General features: G+C 39.3%; 1 protein-coding gene across 2 annotated transcripts in view; it reads right to left on the bottom strand.

The window, feature by feature from the left end:
• LOC127432365 (ciliary neurotrophic factor receptor subunit alpha-like) overlaps positions 1-22,714 on the bottom strand; it is a 349,211-nt gene that overhangs the window by 59,126 nt on the left and 267,371 nt on the right. For both annotated transcript variants that reach the window (XM_051683348.1, XM_051683349.1), the window contains 2 exons: positions 18,341-18,507; positions 14,905-15,068 (listed from right to left, as the gene is read on the bottom strand). In XM_051683348.1, the coding sequence (XP_051539308.1) occupies positions 14,905-15,068; positions 18,341-18,507 (331 nt within the window). The remainder of the gene's footprint in view (positions 1-14,904; positions 15,069-18,340; positions 18,508-22,714) is intronic.

Here is a 22,714-nt window from a genome sequence, read left to right as displayed (position 1 = left end):
TTTTTTTTCTTTTTTTAAAATATTATTTTATATTAAGCAATAGTGGAACAAATCCCATGATTTCTGTGCGAGAACTAATAGCTGTGTTAAATAAACTATTATCTAACATAAAATTAACCCAAACTGGTCTCATAGAATCATGTAACTATACCTACATTTTTGCATCATGGTTTTTACATGGCTCATTGTATATATCACACCACTTTCCATTAGGTTAGGTTTACATTTAAGGTTTAGGGTAGGATTATTTTTTAATTATTATTATTTATTTTTTTACATTTAAAACTCAGAGCATTAACATTAAATGCCACACTGTGGCTTTCACCATGGAACCGCTGCAGTATTTTAACCTTTAAATGAATGGGCGTTTTGCCAAACATTATTGCATATTTCTGGTCTTTAGCAACTTGGCACATATATCTATCACAACGTAGTGTAGATAGTGTCAAATATTCAAAGCATTTTTAAGACAATTAGAAAAGCAACACATGGCACATAAGATATATATATATAAGTGACACATATGTATTTTCTCAGGCAATTACTAAATAGTCTAAATAGATATAAATCATATAATTTCAGTAGTACACCCAAATGACAAAAGCCATGTCATACATTTCATGTGTTGTACTCAGGCTGGTCTCATACAATTTACATGAACATTGCAATGTTTTTTGCAAAACTGGAATTACGTGCTTCATTACACATTTGGCTGCAATCTTCAAGTGAAATGTCCAGTGGAGGCCGCCAAAAGTCTATGCCACTTTCACTTTCATGCGTCTTTGGCTGGATTTGTATCGTGGCCATCGAGCTCTTAGTCCAACGCTCTATCAGGTGAGCTACCAAGCAAGCTGATGACATAGGAATACGTGTGTATATGTAGGTGGGTCTGTAATACAAGTGTTAAAAGTAAAAGTGTTTTGATACCATATCATAGCGGGGGGTGAGTAATAGAGTGAAAAATATGTTTTTATAAAATCAAAATCAGCAACTGTACTCGTGATTTGTGTGACAATGATTAAACCACACAGTTGTTGTAGTGCCTCTAGTGTTCATTTCACCAGGAAACTGCAGCGAAATGTAGAAAGCGGCACATTCAAGTCAGTTTGCAAAAATGTATATAGAGTAATGTTCATTCTATGAGACCAGGTTGGTTGTGTTTGCTACAGCTTACTTCCATGTTGCCTCTTCGTCAAATAGCAATGTCAAATGTAAATCTGAAACATCACCTTCAGTACTTATCAGATTATCAGATACTGATAATTCACCACCATTGCGCAGAAAATTGACAAGATATAGTAGTAATTTGAATGAATATGGCACTAATTTGTCTTGTAAAAAACAGAAATACATATCATATGAAACAAAATTAAATGGATATAAAATAATAATAAAAATATGATTCATATAAGCGGAACTATTTTGCTGTATTACAAAAAACAAAACAAAACAAAAAATACATATTTGGGTAACTAAAGACCCTATACACTTTTGGTAAAAAAAAAAAAAAAAAAAAATAATAAATAAATAAATAAATAAAAAAAGGTTTTGCAATTTTGCCATTTTTTTTATTATCGTTACACGATTCATAAGAGAAAGCTTGAGCAATATTAAAGAAGCGGCGGCATAATTTACAAAAAAAAAGCAACGCAACGCATCAAAACTAGACAAAAAGTAATAGTTTAAACTTCATTAGCTTGATTATAAAGTAAGTATTTTAGTTTTGTTGTGTCACTTGCTTGCAATGTAGACACAAAATGTTTAGAGTGCAAACATTTTTTATAAAATACAAAATAAGAGCAATAGAAACTGCAAGGCATATAAATGTTTCATTTGTGTGCATTTGCCCGCCAATTGGAGAGGTAAAAATGGGTGCTGGGTGGTGTGGAGCACAAGATGCCTGAATACCCCTTTTCTCCATCTAATTTCCCTTACCATGCTAATGGTACTGCAATGGCGGGGCTATTGATTAATCTAAGTGTGGCCTGGAGGATAAGAGACCCTTTTGGCAGATGCACAAAAGGCCATTAAACGCGGGGCGGCTGGGGTGGGGGGTGCAGCGTGTCAGGGGAGCGGAGGGAGAAATCAGAGAATGAATAAAAGGAGGGAATTGAGGGGAAATAAGCACATGGAAAGTGAGACAAGCCTGGGCAAATTGAAGTCAAGATGATGGCGCTACTTTCTGCGTGCAAAAGATTGAAAAATGAATATGATAATCATGGATTTTGGAGTGTGTGAAAAACATTTATAATTTAATCAAGAAAATGCAGCCTATTTTTAGGACTATTAAAGGGATAGCTCACCCCAAAATGAAAATTCTCTCATCATTTACTCACCCTCATACCATCCCAGATATGTATGACTTTCTTTCTTCAGCAGAACAAAAACAAAGATTTTTAGAAGAATATCTCAGCTCTGTAGGTCCATACAATGCAAGTGAATGGTGATCAGACCTTTGTAGCTTCAAAAATCACATAAAGAAAACATAAAAGTTATCCATAAGACTCCAGTGGTTAAATCCAAATCTTCAGAAGTGATATAATGAGTGTGGGTGAGAAAAAGAACAATATTTAAGTCCTTTTTTACTCTAAATTTCCACTTTAACTTTCAGATGTAAAATGATATCCAAGACATTTGTTTGATTCAGCTAGTAAACAAGACTTTCAAGCACAACTGTATATTCTGCTTTGTTTTCAGATTATTAGTTATTTGTTATAATAATTTTGGATGAACAAAAATTTGACCACGAAGTCAGCACACATTTTTGGCTCATTTATATTCATTCATTTATTTATTTATTATGCTGTTTGTACAGCCTTTTTACTGGGGTAATATTTGAACTACTGATTCGTTCCATGATATCAGTTATTATATTATAATTAATTGTGGATTCTGCCCCTAAGCTTAAAGGGGCACACAGTAATTGTTTCTTAATTTTAAAAGTTTTACACTTGAATAGCACTTAAACACATTTTCCCTTTCAATGAAACATCAATGTTGCGTAATGACGCAATTGGGACTACATAAGTGGTCTCACATGGTCTGAAGCCTGTATACAGTCATGGCAATTTATTGGCAGATGGCGTTTAAGCAATGTCCATAGGGAGCCACATCACAGGCTCTATATCGGCGAGTGCCTTGCGCCATCTTGCCAGAATGTCTTACTTCAGAGCACGAATTTGTCTAAGCCCATGTTGGTTACTAGTGAGTCACGCCAAAGCGAGGACTATGTTCTCCCTTTTGAGTGAAAACACGTGAGGACGTTGTTAGGAATAAGCAGATCATGTGCGGATTCAACCGCATTGTTAAACAGGCCCGATGGTGTTTCATTGATGCTCTGTCAAACCGTGTGGTCTCTGAAAGGAGCCATATGAACCTTGAGGGTCCGGCTCTTGTCATAAGAAAAAGGATTGAGGACGGGCACCGGACTTTTCCTTGTGTTTCTCTCTCTCCCTCTGGATGGATGCACCATTCTTGCCGTCGAGACATGCTCCTTTATCTGGCACGTGGCCTAGTTCGGCGCCGTTATGCATCACGCAGGCCATTTTCCATTGAGGAAACGCTGGTTTGAAGGTGTTTTATCGCGGGAACGATGGAAAAGGTAGGCACTTGTTTAAAAATACCTAATTTCTTCTATTTTCTCATACTAGAGTGTGCGCAAAACATGAATGAGGCAGTTCAGGGCGCGGCCCTGGCCTCTCTTTCTTTCTCTCCTGTTTTTGGAGCGCTGTTGTGCGGCGGGCGAGCTCCCGCGTGACTGGTGCTCAGGCCCAGGGACTTAAGAGGCTCAAAAAAAGAGATGTTTTTTCCTCCAATACAGTGATAGTGAACCGACGCACTGGGTACTTCATCAGCATTACTGTTCTCCCTGGGTCCCATCAGGAGATGGCGAGGCTGTGAAACTCAAATGGTTGCATGGCTGTCTTTTCTTTGGCAGGAGAAGAGACACAAATGCTATCTCTGTCCCTGTTCAATGGTGGCAAGAACTTCAGGTCCCATGGTCCTTTTAATTTGTATTAGGTCTGCACTCGCTGATTTTGCAGTCTCTCTGTTGTTAAGGAGTTGTGTTTTGGGTTCTTCATTGGTCACACTCTTCTCCTCGTATGAGTCTGCCATTTGGTATGTATCGGACACATGAGATTTAGCATGTATGGGTGATCGAGTAGGTCATGATTTGTGTATGGAGGACCAAACATGTCATAATTTATTTATGAATGGATTATAGTTTCTGCTTAAGAAACCATTGAGTCATAAATTGTATATGGAGACCAAATGGTATCAAAATTAAAGAAAATCCAGCCTCTGTTAATTTTCTTCCCCATGTTCACACAATCTTCCCCATTCTAATGCTAGGCAAGATGGGCTATCTGGTGTTCTCTGCTGTAAATACATTCAGAGTGACCCATTCTTTACATTTGCCTAATCGAATTCGTCCACTGTCCCCATGGCCAAGGGTCTCAGGACAGGCATAATGGAATTCTATGTATAATAAGCACAAGTGTTCATGAATCACACTCTCATTAATGTCACTCGTTGTTCCCCCCATAATAAATGCTGGGGCCTTTGTGGCAAACCTGCTTGCTCTCAATTCCTCCCATGTTCACAAATTTTTCCCCTTTCTAATGCTAGGGAAGATGGTTTATCTGGCATCCTCTGCTCTTGATACATTCAGAGTGACCCCTTGTTATACTTACTCGATTGAATTCGGGCTCTGTCCCCATAACCAAGATTCTTGGGACAGGCATAATGGAATTTGATGTATAAAAAGCTGAAGTGTTCACAAATCACACTGTCATAAACGTCACACGCTGTTCCCCCCCATAATAAGGCTGGGGCCATTGTGGCTAACCTGCTTGCTCTCAATTCCTTCCATGTTCACCCATTCTTCCCAGTTTTATGTAGGGAAGATGGTTTATCTGGTGTCCTCTGCCGTAAATCCATTCAGTTACCTCTTTTTATAACTGCCTGATCGAATTCGGCCTCTGTCCCCATGGCCAAGGGTTTTGGGACAGGCATAACAGAATCCGATGTACAATAAGCACAAGTGCTCTTCCCCAATGTTCATACACACTTTCCCTTTCAAAACACCAGGAAAGATAATTTTTTCTGTAAACGTTCCTGCTGTAAGCACACTTCAGGATGACAGTCTTTATGCCTAAATATAAGGCAAACATTGTTAAACCACATTCAATCAGTCACAAAGATGTAGGCATAAGGGCTTCCCTCCACTGTGCCGCTGACTGCAAGGCGGCCACCAATGGTAAGCCAAGAGTCGTTGCCCTGCAATAGAGAATCATGCATTAATTCCTTTGTCTGCCCATGTGATGGCTTGCAGCAGTTACAAGGCATTCCGAATTGAGTAATCTGAACGAGAGAGAATGCATTTTTGTTTTATAGAATAATGTCAACAGTGCAGCCGGGGGACTGGTTTGTGACAGTAGATTTGAAGGATGCTTATTTCACATTCAAATTACGCCAAGGCACAGGCATTTTCTTATGTTCACAAGGGTGCATGAATGCAGTACTGATGCCCTTTTGGCTTCAGAGCATCCACATATTGAATTATATTGACAATTGGTTGGTGTTAGCTCACTCAGAGAGTTTGGCTGCCCAACACCGAGATGTTGTTCTCAGTCACTTGAACAATCTAGGGCAGTGAGTCAACCTAGACAAGAGCATTTTGTTGCCAAGGCAACAGATGCTGTTTCTTGGGGTGGAGCTAGACTTACGGACAAGGCAGGTGTGCCTGTCTCCAACTTGCGTTCTGTCATTCAGCCAGTGTCTAGTGATGTTCAAAGTGGGACACATTCTCCCTGTGAGAATGTTTCACAGGCTTTTGATCATGGCATCCGCTGTCATTCCCCTGGGCATGTTGCATGTGAGACCTTTTCAGTGTTGGATGAATTCTGTAAAGGGACTTCAACCACTGACACATGCGTTTCATCCCATTAGAGTGATGTGTGGGTGCCACCAAGCTCTGTTACAATAGAAACGGAACCACATTCTGTGGATGGATGATCTGTTGGACTGGTGTGTCGCCGCAAGGTGATGACGACAGATGCCTCCTCTATGGGTTGGGGCGCTGTGTACGAGAACCATCCTGCTAAAGAAGTATGGACAGGTCAGCGGCTGAACTGGCACATAAACTGTCTGGAGATGCTAACAGTGCTGTTGGCTTTGAGGTTTTTCCTTCCATAAATTCGGGGCAGTCATGTCCTCATCCGATCGGATAACAGGTCAGTGGTGGCTACATCAACCGCCAGGGAGGGGTGCGCACTCGTGCCATGCTAAGGCTGGCATGTTGCATTCTTCTTTGGCCACAGGACAATGTGCTGTCTCTGGTCTCTCTCCTGGAGAGAATGCCTTGGTAGATTCCAGTCAGAATGGACATATTGTCTTAAGCAGGGGGCAATATTGGGCACCCCCGGCCCGAGATATGGAAATTGTGGGTTTGGCCTCTCACCGGGGTCCTCTTTTGAATGATGGTTTATCACCAGCTGTGGTTGATACCATCTTAAATGCTAGAACTCCGTCAACGAGAAGGTTATAAACGTTTAAATGCCGTATTTTTGCCTCTTTGTGCACAGCACGGAGTAAGGATCCAGTCCACTCCCCAGTTGGGTTAGTGCTGGATTTTTCTGAAAAAGCGTTTTGGGGCCAGGGTTACCCCAGCAACGCTTAAAGTTTATGTGGCCGCTATAGCGGCTGAGCATGCGCTGGTGAATGGAGTTTCTATTGGAAGACATACTCTTGTCTCTCATTTTATGCATGGAGCACGCGTCCTTGTATGGGATTTATCTATGGTGTTAGAGTCGCTCTCGGCTGCTCTGTTCGAGCCTTTAACATCAGTATCTGATACATTTCTGACTCTTCAAACGACACTGTTATTAGCATTGACATCATACTTGTGCATGGATTTTGCACCAGGGTTATCTAAGGTTGTATTGAGACCATGTTTGGACTGTTTGCCTAAAGTCATCTCTACGTCCTTTTGCTCGCAGATTATTAATTTGCCGTTCTTTTCTCCTCCACCATTTGAGTTGAAGGAGCATAAGAGGCTACATATGCTCTGCCCAGTACGGGCTCTGTGGGTTTATGTTGACCGTACAGTCAGAGCAGTTGTTTGTTGGCTTTGGTGGCCGCAACATGGGTGTTTCGTGTCCAAGCAGAGACTGTATCATTGGATTGTGGATGCAATATTGAGTGCTTACGAGGCGTATGGTTTGTCTTCGCCTCTGGGTATTCGAGCCCATTCCACAAGGAGCATGGCATCATCATGGGCATTGGTTAGAGGTGCATCCTTGGAAGACATCTGTATGGTGGCAGGATGGTCCTCTCTGCATACTTTTGTTAGATTTTATAATTTGGACAAGAGTTTGTCTCCTGCATCCCAAGTTCTCTCTGTTGTATCAGGAGCGAGTTTTTGAGATTTCTATTTCTTTAGCTCACTTGTGCACTGCTGTAAGCTTGCCACATGGGCTTAGAGAGTTGGCAGCTACTGTTTGCATGGCGTGATGGTATCTCGTCCCAGTTGCGTCATTACGCAACATCGATGTTTCCTTGGAAGGGAACGTCTTGGTTACGAACGTAACCTTGGTTCCCTGAGAGGGAACGAGACATTGCGTAGCTGGCCATACTCTCTAATTGCTGCATAGGCTCATGCCTTTTACAGAAGATCTGGCAAGACTGCGCCAAGCGCTCATCTATATAGAGCCCGTGACATGGCTCCATATGGGCATCTTGGCGTGATTGTATACAAGCTTCAGACCATGCGAGACCACTGACATAGTCCCAATTGCGTCATTACACAACGTCTTGTTCCCTCTCAGGGAACCAAGGTTACGTTCGTAACCGAGACATTTTAAATGATGTACACTCACATGAGTTGAATAATCCAATCATATAAACCTAATAAGCTGTTTTATTTTACAGGCCGACATAAGATCTTATGACTGTCCAAATACCTAACTTTATCTCAGTAACCTCAGTAAGTAATAATTAAATGTTAATTGACACTTCCGTTCATAAATTAATAATAGCTGACTGTGAGCAGGGCATTTCTATACTGACATCAGACAAAACATATATTTTGCATCAGTAACTGAAAATGTTTTATTTAACGTGATGGTGCATCCACACTGACAGATGTCAGTATAAAGTATAATAATCAATAAATAAATTAATTAATAATAATAGTAATAATAATAATAATACACCTTTAAAGTGTATTTGCCCCTTTAAATGAAAACAAACAAACAAACAAACACAAAAACAAACCAACTGCATTTGTTAGTCTCTTCATTTGTAAGTGGGCAGAGAATAATTTATAAATTGGGTTTCCATCCACATATATTTATGAAAATTTGGGATATTGCATAAAACATTCTGGATTGAAACAACAAGATGCAAACAATGTTTCAATAATGTGGACAAAAAACATATACTGTATGCTTGCTTGAGGAAGATAAAAGTTTTATTCAGTTAGCAAACAAGCAAAAAAACTACGATTGAAACCAGAGGCCTGTACCATGAAGTCGGTTTCAGTGGCTAGCCAGGGAAGTTTTAGTTTAGTTTGCCTCAACCCCAGGTTTTAGGTACCATGAAAATTGGTCAGCTTTTAGCGGTGTTCATCGCCATAGCAACTTACACTACACGGTTAACCTGCTCCGAAGCAGTTTCGTTCTGGATTACAGATCGCTAACAGATGCTGAACCAATCAGCTGTGAGTAAAATGACATCTCTGATGCAATCAAGTCACTCCCCCGTGTCTCTTAAAGCACACTTTACAAATAAAATCTTATAAATCCACAAAATCGACTCTTCATGATAAATTATTTATTTTAGAATCTAAATGTAGATTTTCAGCAGATAGATTGCTTTAAATTTACCCTCTTTAGCCATAGCAAAAAATATCTTTGAAAATATAAACATAATATATTAGGTTATCTATAAAACAGCCAGTAGGATGGATTAATATGATACCTGCAAACAATAATTGTTTTTTAAATATTAAAAGCTCAAGATTGCTATGGAAAGGGGTGAATGCCACCCAAATCCCGTCTTTCCTGGACTCGAGATGAACATACGTACAGTATTTTACTTGAAGTTATAATAATATAAGCAATAAGCATTATAAGCAGCACACAAAATTTGTTCTTTTTATAAAAAGAACAAATACGTCTTATTATTGCATACCAATATTTTGCATACAGTATTCCAAGTGCTCACTTTTTAATTAACCAATTAACCTTTTTTATGCTTTTTATAAAAAAAAAAAAAACAATGTTTCCTTTTTTTTTTTTTTTTTTACTAAAGACAATGTACAAATTGTACATCAAGAAAGTAATAAAGTGGAAATAAAGTTAAGGCATCCCCTCCTTTTTATTTTGAAATATTAAATGAGATAGGACATCATACCTCATATTTTAACTAATTTTGTTAAAAAAATCTAGAATCTGAAGGAAACAATCTATCTAAATTAATTTATAATATTTTTAAGCAAATCCCATTTATGTTCACATTCCAGACTTTTATTATTAATTTTAAATGTTACTTTCTCCATTTGGTATATTTCCGAAATCATTTCTCTCCATCTTTGAAATTGTGGGGGTTCTGGTTTAAGCCTATTTTTTGTAATCTGTTTCAAAGCTGCTATTCTGATTACCCTAAATATTTCTGGATGTATTTTTGTTGTGCAGTTAAATATTAAATTAACCTGTCTAATCACTTAATTCTAATAAGTTGTCAGTTTAGAGCATTCATATAGAATTTGACTGTAATGAGCCTTTTTGCTCCACAATTTCTCCAACAATCCCTTTTTACCATGCTATTGTATTTACTTTGAATAGAAGGTGTTATAAAAATATGGAATGTATTATGATATTTCTTCCCAGTCTTGCTGACTTATTTTTATTTTTATTTCATTCTCCCACCTACATATAATTGTATTCAGAGTGTCCTGTAGTATATCTCTTTCAAGTGCACTCTTTAAAATTCCTAAAAGTTGTATTGGATTAGTTGTATGTATCGATTATTTAAATTTATTAATGGATGCATTTCCTTTTTTATTTATTTTACTTTAACTTCTGTTAATAAATAACTTCTTACCTGTAAATAATTAAAAAATTGTGAATTTGGAAGCTCTACTTTATTGCTAGGTTTGAAAAGGTATCCATTCCTATATCAGTGAACTGTTGGTGTTATTTTTTCAGACCTCTATCTGCCCAAAACTTAAATGTATTATCTATTTGGCATGAAATCAGGATCTTTAGCAATTTCTTGTAAATGAACTATATCTTTCTTAATTTTAAAATGTTTCTTTTTTTCTAACTAAATTTAAAAAGCACTATTAATACAAATATATCTATTGATTTAAATTTGTTGCTTTGTTTGGGTAGAAACAGGGATATATTATTTGGTTCCCCCATTTGATAAATTTCCATCTTCCTCCATTTCACTTTAGATTCTCCGTTCATCTAAATCAATACAGGTTTAATTCGGGCAGCTTAATTAATTCAATAATTTTGAAAGTATGCATATATGAAAAGCATTTTTGAAAGTCTGGATCCATCCAGTGTGGATTAGAGCCATAAATATGGCAAAATTAATGCGTTTTCAAACAAAAAAGTATTAGTGTGTAAGTGGCCTTAATGTTGTCCATCACTGTGATGCCCAAAGGTACAATAACCCAAGTGCCATTCGATCTGCAGTCACATTTCAGTCACCTGCATGGTGCTCTATGAAGCTTGGCCTCTAAACGAGAAAATTAATCTGCTCTCTGGCTCCCAATGGTCAAGAGCAGATTTTTTCTCATTTGGCTGAGTGGCACCAGAGTGGCTTGTTAAAGTCCGAGTTTAAATACATCATTTCTGGGAATGAAAGGAGCGAAGAAGTAAAATGGCCCACCACACCGTTTTTTACTCCGCCACCCTTCCCTTTTTTCTCTCTCTATCCTGCTGCTTTCCTGGGCAAAAGACAGAGCGTAAATCATATGCAGTCATTCCACAGCTGTCTCATGTCTTTTCTCTGCTCCCATCTTTTTCAATTCATCATTCAGGTCTCTCTCCAGAATGACTCACGATTAACATGATTTCACCTGTTCTGCAAATGCACACACTAATTAAATGCATACATAACCGTATTATTGCAACCATTTTATTTTAGCTTGATCCATAACACCAGAACATTTGCTTTCATATGCAATTCTATCTATCTTTGATATTCTAATGCAATGGTGGTCATACATTTTTACATCAGGCATAACTGTCCATTCTGCCACCTTGTACAGAATGAAAAAAAAAAAAATCCTCACTCAGTCGGTGTAAAAGTATGCATATCTCTCTAATAATTATTCTACACTTTCGTTGCTCTTTGAGTAGACTTTTAAATGTCATTGCTTTTTAAAGCTTCACAGTACCATATGTCTCTTCATCTGAGTCAGTTACAACTGAGCAGAAATATTGATCCATTGAATTTCTCTGTCCATTCATCTGAGTCATCCAAATTATTTCTACTCTCTAATTATGAGCATGTCAATGTTAGGCCACGCATTGCTGTGAGTTTTACCAAGTGATTGCTCTTGTTATTGTTTCATTTGAGATTTAATAGATGGATCAAGAACAAACTACTAAGTACAATTTTGATGTTTTATAAATGGATATGATTTCATGGAATGCAGCAAAGTGTGTATTGATCTCTTAAAATGGCTTCCACTAAGCTCTTATGAAAGATGGCTTTGTGTTGAAGCACTGAATTCACGAAAAAATGAATCCACACACACACACACACACACACACACACACACACACACACACACACACACAATATATACATACCGTATAGTGATGCTTGCCTTATATACTGTACACTATATATATATATATATATATATATATATATATATGCATATACACTGTATAATATTTAATTTTTGTATTTATTAGTGGTGTTCGCTATTATTATTAATCATACTTAGCAATCCAGAAAATAACCCTAACAACTTCATAGCAACATCTTAACAACCACCCAAAAACACCCTATCAATCACATAGCAATGCCCTAGCAATGACCCAAAATACCCTAGCAACCACAAAGCAATGCCTAGAACACCCTAGCAACTACACAACAACATGCTGACAACCACCCAGAACATCCCTGCAACTGCATACCAATGCCCTGGCAACAATTTAGGACACCCAAGCAACTGCACAGCAAGCTTCTAACAGCCTAGCAACCACATTGAAACTGCAAAGCAACCACCAAGAACACCCTAGCAATTCCCAGGCAACCACCTGGAAAACCCAAACCTCTGCATGGCAACATGCTAACAACCACCAAGAACACCCTAGGAACTGCATAGTAAAGCCCCCAAAACCTCCTTTCAACCAGATACCAATGCCCTGGCAACTATATAGGACACCCAAGCAACTGCATAGCAAACTGCTAACAACCACCCAAAACACCTAGCAACTGCAGAGCAATGCTATGGCATAGAAAACACCTAGAATCTGCATTGAAAAATGCTAACAACTACTTACAACACCCAAGCAACATGCTAACAACCACCCAGAACACCATAGCTTGGACAAGCATTGGCCTCTGATCTAAGAAACAGCTCATTAAGTGTACTATTAACCGAATTTTGTTTCTAAACCTGCAACTGAATCCAACTGGAAGATACTTTATTCATTTTAAATATTAATGATTATTTATCCACTAACTAAAAGCACATAATTGTTTCCATGCCACATTTTGGCATCAGATCGCAGGCAGCTCTGAGTCATCCATTGCTCAACGAGGTCTGTTCCACCTGCCATCTCCTCATTCCTCAGCAGAATGAATGACTTCTTACTCCGTGCTCCCCGCGCCGAGCTGGCTCTTTCATCTCTCTGAAGCCCTCTCACTGTGATACACTACGTGAGTGCACATATGAGGTGCAGCTGAAATGTGGCCCTTCACAAGACGGATGAGCTTTCCACCTCGATGTGATGGACTTCAATATGGTCTTTGCTGCAAACTGATATGAGCTTGTTTTTGGGATGAAATGGTTTGTTTCAGAGGAGTAGAGGTCTCAGAGAAGTAAAATAAGATCTGTACAGCACTGAGTAATAGTTGTTTTGGAAATTTAGTAGTTGGGTTTTGTTTAGGGTGGAATAAGATGTGTTTCATGGTTTTTGAGGATGAAGGCATTTCATGCAACCTATCCATGTTGGCCTCTGTCTAATTTGCCTTTCTTTAAGTCTTTGATATGCAAGAGGGATATATTCAAGAATACCAAGACAAATAAATGTGAGAAATGTTCTTTGACTTGTAGACATACAGGGGTCTCATTTCAGCAGGAAGGCAGCATATATGAGCTGAGACTGTGGGATATAAATCATCTAGTTTTCAACTGTCTCCAAAACACTGAATGACTTCTTAGTGAGCAAATCAGTTTCCAAAGGGCATGTCTAGTTTCATTTTGAGGAGTAGGAGGGACACAATTGGATTCTTGCAGAGACATGACAATGGTACAAAATCACATTGGCACACTTTGACACCAAAGTATGCTGTATTCTTGTAGAAAATATGACATGGTTGCAAGAATATTCTAAACCCTGCTAAAAAGACCAACATAGCTGCTGACCAGCTTTCGTTTTGTTTTGTGCATTGGCTGATTGTTCCCAACCAGGGGTCTATTTCCTAAAAGCATCGTTAGTCAACTATGGTCGCAAGTTCCATCATTACCAACATAGTTGAACAATTTGGTGTTTCCCGAAACTGTGGTTACAGCATCACACAGTTGTGTGGTTGGAACTACAGCTGTGGTTAGAAGCATAGTTCCTTGTTAGTTTGATGTGTGGACAGCATTTGACTTTGTTTAGGCTTCTGAAACTTCCATTCCATATGTATCTTTCTTTCTGTCAACAATTTGACCACGTTTACATGCATTTAAGAAAAAGGCTTATTCCAGGGTTTTGCAGAAACTGGCGTTCTGAAACATTACGTAAATACAAATGCAGTGATGCATGGGATTAAAGGCTGTTAAGAGAAAGCACTTTATCACACGGTTTCTGTCGGAGAACAAGGCTTTCATATGTTTAAGTTTCCCAAAAACATCGTAAACCTTAGTAAATGGTAGAAACCATTGGTGGCAATAGTCTCTACAATCAACTTAAGCTTGCAATGCTTTTGGGAAATGCAGCCCTGTTCAAATGTCTAAACTTGTAAGAATGCATTAGTTGACCAGCTTAACCAGTAGACTGATCACACTGTGAATTCGGCAACAGGAGGTCGAAAGTTCTGCTGTTTAAATTAGTCTGTGTTCACTAAAATTTGATACACTGCCCCCAATGTATGAAGATGAAAGTTTTGACCAATTTTCAGGTAAAATTACCACTGGGTGGCACCAAAAGTGAGTTGTATATTTAGTTGTAAATTATGTAATACAGTCATTAGGAATGCATTTTTTTTTAACTCTACCCCTAACTCAAACCCTAAACCTAACTGTCAGTGGAGTAAAAATGTAATTTTAGAGTGATAATTCAAATCACGCTGAACATTGTTTGTGAATGCAAATGATTTCTGGTTTCCATCTCTCAGAGACTGCTCATGCAATGCATTACCAGAAGCGCTACAGGTAAATGTTAACACATCTAAATTTATGCAAAAATGTATGCAGCATTTCTTTTCAACAGAATGGGGACAATTTGAGGGTATATGAACATTCAGAATGAGCATTTTTCTAAGCTAAATTTTACAGTGTAACAGTATAACTAAGCTAGTACACCAGCTAGACCAGCATCAAACCAGCACTAACTCGCATAAACCAGCTTCAAATATTATGCTGGTCTAAGACGGACTTTTCACAAGGGAAGGATGACCTACAAGGAAAGGAAGCTACAGAAGCAGTTAATCCACACTTACATGCTGCCACTGGTCACGGATGAGTGGCCGGTAGCGCAGGAAGTACTTCAGTGGGAAGCTCTCCACATCGGGCCATGTAGAGGGGCTGTTCCAGGTCACCTCCAGTCTTCGTGCATTGTTGGCTACGGGTTTGGCCACCACCTTCTCAGGAGGGTCTGGTTTCACTGTTGGACCAAAGGGATGTCAATGTAAGCCCATGACTAATAAAAAGTATCTTAAAGAATAGCATCCATCCATCCATCCATTCATCCTATGTAGAGTTGACCGGAGCACCTGGAGGAAACCCCCGCCAACACAAGGAGAACATGCAAACTCCATGCAGAAAAGCCCAGGGTCGGCTGTGACTCTAACAAAGGACCTTTTGTTTGCTTTAATATGTCTTAGAAGGCTGAGCCAGAGAAAATACCACTAATGTTGACTGCTAGTGGTATATCAGTTATGACAAGTCACATATATTGACAGACAAATGCATTCATACCTACGGTGAATTTAGTGTTTCTAATTCAACTGACCTGCATGTTTTTGGATTGTGTGGGGAAACCGAATCACCAGGAGGAAACCCCCGACAACACAAGGAGAACAGAGCAAACTCCACACAGAAAGCTTTAATACTTCTTAGAAGGGGTTAAAATATGGCCAGAGAAAATAACCCTAATGTTAACTGCTAATGTTATATGAGTTATGACAAGTAATAGTACAACAAGGACAGTTTTAAGAGTGGTTAACAGACAGAACTACTCTTGACAAATGCCACTAGCAAAAGCTGTAATCGAAAAAAGACATGAATGATGTACAGTGTTGAGCTTTGCTCTTTATGATCTTCTGATCATCCCTCTGACCAGAAAATCGGTTTGACATAATACATATATCTCCTCAAAAAGCAACACTGTATAATTTCTCCAGATGTCCTTTGAGCATATGTGTCCCCTGAATATCAGGAAAGCGTTTTTGGAGCTAAAGTTTATGGGTAAAAAGTGCCTTTAAACAGCCTTTAAACAGCTGGGCCTTTAAACAGTTGGACTTGCATTTATGTGACATTTCAGAACGCCGCTTTCTGCAAAACCCTGGAATAAATTTTTCTTAAATGCATGTAAATGTGGTCAAAGTCTTGACATGAATGAAAGAAACAGAAGCCTCAGTGATGTCAAATGAGATCCACACAGTAAACTAATAAGGAACTATGCTTCTAACTACAGGTAAAGAGCTTTAGTTTCAACCACACAACTTTGCGATGCTGTTTGCGAATGTTTGTTGGAACTACAGTTTCGGGAAACACCAAATCGTTGAACTATGTTGGCAGTGATGGAACTTTTGACCACAGTAGTCTAACGATGCTTTTGGGAAACGCTCCCCTGATCGGGCTTGACAGTTTTGATGGTTTTAGAGGAGTCTTGGACACTTGTTTAAATCAATTAAGAACAGCAAACCAGCATGCTTACGTACTGTAGATGTAGAGGACAAGGACAGAGAGAGAGAGAAAAAAAAAAAACATGTTAATTGTAATATATTACATTTAGTTCTCATTGCACCAAAACTTAATAGTATTCATGCTCCAGTTCCTTATCAAGGCAATTTATTTGATGTAGTTTAATCAACATGTTGCCTACTTGCTAGTGAAATGTATGCTAATAATAAGTTGCTTTTCAAATGAAATCAAATAGCTGTTACATGCCAAATGCATTTTTAAGCACCGGAAAGGAAATATTTTTGTTGTCAACCCAGTGATCCAGATGGCATTAGCATTTTTATTACTATCAAGCACACATGTAGTCATGCATGTAAGCACTTCATTTAACTGCCAGCAGCCACCGTAAAACCACCAACACCAACTAGCCAATATATACAGTATAAGATATTTATTCCGAATGGGGGATGAATGTGGTGTCTCAGTGTGGCTGGCAAACATGAGCTAGTTTATGGCAGGCTCATTTGGACTTTCGCAGTACATTTCAATATAGCCTCACACAATTCTAAATACTTTTAGGTTCAGTATACTTTTCACAAACTTAGTTTAATTTTGATGTGTTTCCATTAAGATTATTTGAAAAACAAGCTAACATCTGGTGGTTAAACTACAACAGGGTTTCCCAAACAGGGGTTCACAGTGAGAACACCAGGGGGTTTGTGAGAGAGTGTAAAGTTTGCGTTCAAAAATATTTCCGTCATTTACCGATTTTAAAAAACATTGACGGATAATTCAAAATGTTGTTTGTCATTTAAGAAATAATAATAATAATAATATTGTTTATGCTGTAGTCCAGAAAATCAGTAGGTGATGGCTGAACCTCGTTGGCCTGTACTATTAACCGCTTGTGTTGGTTATGTTCACTGCCGAACCGACTGGATGACAAAAGCTTCTGATGGGTCTTAATTGTATCATTTAGTCAGCTCTTCCTTGCATGGCTGCCGAAACGTAAAATATAGGCTAATGTGTAGTTTCCATAAAAATAAAAATATAATGTATGTTTTCCAAAAAATATTTCTAGAAGTAAGCTTTTAATTATTGAATATATATATATATATATATATATATATATATATATATATATATATATATATATATATATGTATGGGTCAATGACGTGATGCTCATTTTTGTCTGCTTTTAATAAATTATTTAAAAAATACATTACAAATGCAATTCATACAAAACAGTTACTTGAATACACCTCTTTTATGATGAACATGGTGCTATACAAATAAAATTTATTATTATTATTAATATTTCAAAACAATTTGTCCAGCAAACCAAAATCATGTGGCGCAACCAACATGTAGGTAGAAATGTTGTTGTCATGTGACAAAAATCATAAAACAGAGATCTCTTTAGACCCACAAGACTATGTGTGAAGATTTAAAAACAAATAATAATTTTGTCATATCATTAAATATCAATATTTTGACATTTGAATCAAAAAGGCACATTTGGTTCAGGTCATTTTGTGCAACCATGAGAAAACTTCTTGATATTCTTGACTTAAAAATTAATTGTATTTGTAAAAAAAAAAAAAAACATTCTCACCCTGAAACATATGTTTGAAAACTGTTTTGAAATTAATGATGAAGTTGTGCACACTCATGTATTCAAGGTGCAAGGAAACTATTTTAATAACTTTTACTTGATGGTTGCACCGCATGATAATTAGACCACTTGACTTTTTTGTTGTTGTTGATGTTATTAGAAAAGAACAATAAATGGCAGTAAAGGTTAATTAAAATGTAACAATAATAAGAAAGGTAAACATTACTTCAAGCAGTTCATTTAGGTTAAATGGGTTCGGCTGACAAAGCATTTGGGAAACCCTTAACTACACAAAACATTTCCTGTGTCCACAATGAAGACACTTGCACATTTAATTCATTGCAGACCATCTTGTCATTGACACTTCCTGCTGTCGGGCTAAAAACTCATAAAAAGTAGTATCATAAACCGTACCTATAGAGGACTCTTCAAAGCTGATGGCGGTGGACGCTCGACCTAGCGAGTTTATCGCTGTGACGTTGACTCGGTACGGAAAGCTGGAGAACAATTCTGGAAACTTCATGTGACATCTGTTCTTATGAACCTCATCTCTCTTCACCTCCAAGGGCTTTTGGTTGTGTCTGAAAACAACAGAATAGAATTGAGAAAAAAGATCTAGAAACTTCTGAATCAGTTTTGTACCATAACATTGTTACATAAATGTTCACCCAAAAATTTTAATTCTGACATCATACTTTGTGTCCTACAGTAAAAAAGAAAGTCATACAGGCTTGAAAAGACATGAAGGTGAGTAAATGATTACATAATTTTAATTGTTGATGGGACCTAACCCTTTAACTGCAACACTGTGAGGAATTAAATATCCTTTTCCCATGACCTTTAAATTCTTTGATATCAGCTCTGTGCTCGCATATCAAAACTCATGTATTGGGCCTTGATGAAGCATATTTTCATAAAGTAATCATTCACTGTCATGTAATTAAGGTCTAGCGCATATCTTTAAAGACATAAAATGACAATTTTCAAGACTTAACAACTGATTAATTCCTCTTGTTCATAATAAGAGTTAAAAAGTCAATGTTATCTAATTAAAGGCACTGTTATAGTGATTTTAGTCATTTTCCAACTTTTGCAAGACTCAGCCACTGAAATAGAGCGCCCCTAATCTTTCAACCACACACCCTCTTAACAAAACCCTACCCTCCGAAGAGAAGTCAGCCATCTGGAAGATAGCAAACCTGAACCTGCAAAATGACACATAGGTGGAAAACATTTCTGATTGGCAAGTCCAGTGCTTTCACAGTGACAGGTGTATTTTCCCAGGACTCCTTTTTTAAATGACATGTGTCAGATACTTTGTGTGGTATTCCTAAATAAAAGCCACTTACAGCACCTTTAAAGTACATTTTGCAATGTATTTTTAGTCAACCTTTCAGTTCCAGGGCAGAAGCATTTTTTGTAACAATTCAAATGTAGCTCATGTGCCATTAAAAATTAATTAAGAGCCACATGGTGTGATATTGCCTCAGATTTTGTTTGAAATCTTTTGGGGTTGGCTTAAAAACTTCGACACTGTAGATCACAGTACACTGTTTAACAGACTTGAGAACCTCATAGGACTCTTGTCTTAAATTGACAATGAATCCCTTCCTAAAATAAAAAGGCAGCTATATATTTTTGTTGGCTGTTGATTTAACACCTTATATCAATACGATAAATTATATAAAAAATAAGGCATTAAAAAAATAATTATTCATCCCTCTTGACTGTACATACATTTCTTAATTAAGAATTTTCTTACTAACGGAACAATTTAATCTTGAAGTCCTACCTTCATTTTCTGTGAGTCTCAGTCAGCAAACCAACAGATGTTCAAAGATAATTGAACAGAGCAGAGCGCAGGGGTCTCAAGACCCATTTTTTAAAGTTTCAAACTACATTTAAGTGAATGTGACATTTATGGCTGGAGATGCTGCAAACAACTAAAACGTAATGCAACCACAGTGAGGCACTCCAAAAGTGTCCATCTAACACATGTGCACAGACGGGACACATGAACGGGTCCTATGAGAACAGTAGGGTGACCAGATTCCTGCTTGTGGAAAACGGGACAGCCCCCTCCCAGCAAAAATTTATTGACATATCCTTATGTAGGCGCAGATCAATGCGAAGTAAGGGGTGCATCCACATCTGTAACTGTTGTCACCTTGCACTTTTCGCTGGCAGCAATTTTTCTCAGTGTGCGCTTGTCTTTCAAGAGTTTATCGTAAAATGCAGAGCAGTACAGTCCAAAGTTAAGATGTACAAAAAGCATTGCCTTCATGACTGTTACACTGAGTTGAGATTTATTCAGTGTCCATGCTGCGTTCATTAATGAGAACACACGCTCCACAGATACAGATGTCCCAGGCAGGCATAAAACAAACTCCACGACTTTGGCTAAGACTCGGAAGTTAATAGTCTTGCTCTACAGCTCACGAAAAACGTCTGTCCATCTCTCAGACACGGCCGTCTTGTTCATGTTCCACTCAGTGATGCGACGAGTGAACTCATCAAAGAGCATGTTTATGTCAATCAAACTGAGAGCAGGGATTCTGGAGTAGAAGAGTTTAAGTCTTTCCACTCTGGGATGTCTCTCAGTAGGGCCCACTCAAGTTTTTCTGTGTTCTCCAATGAGCGGCTCCAATTTTGGTGGTAATCCACCGATGCTGAATAAAAGTTTCTCACTGCACAAAAGAAATCATCCGCTCGCATGTCACCAACTTCAACCAGGACATCCAACTGCTTTTTAATGTCAGAGAGTATGAATGATTCCTCCAGCCTGGCCTGCATGGACTTGACTATAATTTGACTTGACATAACATGACTTGACTATAAACATGACTTGATTATAAACTTGGTATAAACATGACTTGAATTGAACCAACATTACACATTACAAACAATACCTGACCATGTACAATGGCAAACATGAGGCTTAAATACATGGACATGGGTAACAAGACAAACAAGTTAACCAATGACAAGACATAACTGATAACAAAGTAACTAAACAATAAACCAATGAAAACAAGACACACGAACATGGAGGGAAACATGAAATCATATGACAAGGGGACCACATGACATGAAACACATGAACAAACACATTAAACATTACATATCCACCCCACTAGGGGCGGCTCCCGACACCCCAAAACATGAACAAACACATGAAACATGACATAATCCCAAAGTTCTGTAGGGAGCTGGTGGGAGGGGGGGTTCTTGAGGCGTGGCTTGGCAAGATAGGGCATGGCTCGAGGAGCAGAGTCTTGAGAGACTTGAAGGGCGGAGCCATGGAAGGTGGCGCCGTGAGAGACTTGATGGGTGAAACCAGGGAACTTGGTACCCAGAGAGTAGCCGGCAGCTCGAAGGGACATGGTGGAGCTGGAGGTTCAGAGGACCGAGGTAGCACCATAGGCTCGGAGGACCGAAGTGGAGCTGGGGGATCGGAAGACAGAGGCAGAGCTGGTGGGACTGAGGACCAAGGTGAAGACGTAGGGAAGGAGGTCCTTGAGGAAGCCACTGGCTCGGAGTGACGAAGCAAAGCTGGAGGATAGGAGAGGCCAGGCAGGGTCAGGTGACCAACTGACCAAGGCGGAGCCGGAGGGACAAGGGACCCCAGAGAAGCCGATTGGCTGAAGGACCACGATGGAGCTGAAGGGACATAGGGCCAAGGTGGGACTGAGGGATCGAAGGACCAAGGCAGAGTCCAGGGCTTGGAGTGTTGAAATTTCCCCTTGCCTGATCAGGAGAACTAAGGGTGGGCACAAGGGCGGGAACAATTCCAGCTCAAATAGCCCAGTGAGAGATGGCTCTGGAATTAATGAGGCCTGCAATGCTGGTTCGTTGGCCAGAGGTGAGCCTGAGACATTGCATGGAGCTGATTGAAGCTTGGCTGTGACATGGCACGGAGAACACTGTGGCGTGGCTGTGAAGTGGCACGGAGCAGACTCAGGTGTGGCTGTGAAGTGGCATGGAGCAGAATCAGGTGTGGCTGTGACGTGGCATGGAGCAGACTCAGGCGTGGCTGTGACGTGGCATGGAGCAGACTCAGGCGTGGCTGTGACGTGGCAAGGAGCAGGCTGAGGCGTTGCTGTGACATGGCATGGAGCAGGCTGAGACGTTGCTGTGACGTGGCATGGAGCAGGCTGAGGCATTGCTGTGACGTGGCATGGAGCAGGCTGAGGCATTGCTGTGACATGGCATGGAGCAGGCTGAGGCGTTGCTGTGACATGGCATGAAGCAGACTCAGGATCCGGGGCAAAAGATGGCGCTAGCTCAGCGGCCATGACGTGGGACTCTGGTTTGGCGGCCATGACGTGGGACTCCGGCTCGGCATCCGCCTCCCCCACAGTGAACGTAGAACCAATTATCTGCAGGGCAAGGTCGATATACTGAGCCAGATCGAGGGGACTGTGACCGCCAGGCATCAGGGAAGAGATTGGCTCATTCAATCCCACCCGGAAAATGTCCTTGAGGGCGACTTCATTAAAGACCACCTGGCAGGCCAGAGCGCAGAAGTCCTCCACATAATTTTCCAGGGATCGATTCCCCTGGTGAAAATGAAGAAGCTGGATTGCTGGGTTCATTTTGGTCAGTCAGGTATTCTGTAACGATGGCTGGCAACAGGTAGATGAAGAGACGATGATGTGTGATGAACCCATGTGCAGTTTTATTTCCAAACATGAAATCCAAAAACCCTAACTACAAACGTGAACAAATACAAAATGTGGACATGACTATAACTTGACTTGACATAACATGACTTGACTATAAACTTGG

The sequence above is a fragment of the Myxocyprinus asiaticus genome, chromosome 42 (assembly GCF_019703515.2).
Source record: "Myxocyprinus asiaticus isolate MX2 ecotype Aquarium Trade chromosome 42, UBuf_Myxa_2, whole genome shotgun sequence".
In the NCBI taxonomy this organism is placed as follows: Eukaryota; Metazoa; Chordata; class Actinopteri; order Cypriniformes; family Catostomidae; genus Myxocyprinus; species Myxocyprinus asiaticus.
Note: the sequence above shows the minus strand (reverse complement) of the source record. Positions and strands in the feature narration are given on the sequence as shown.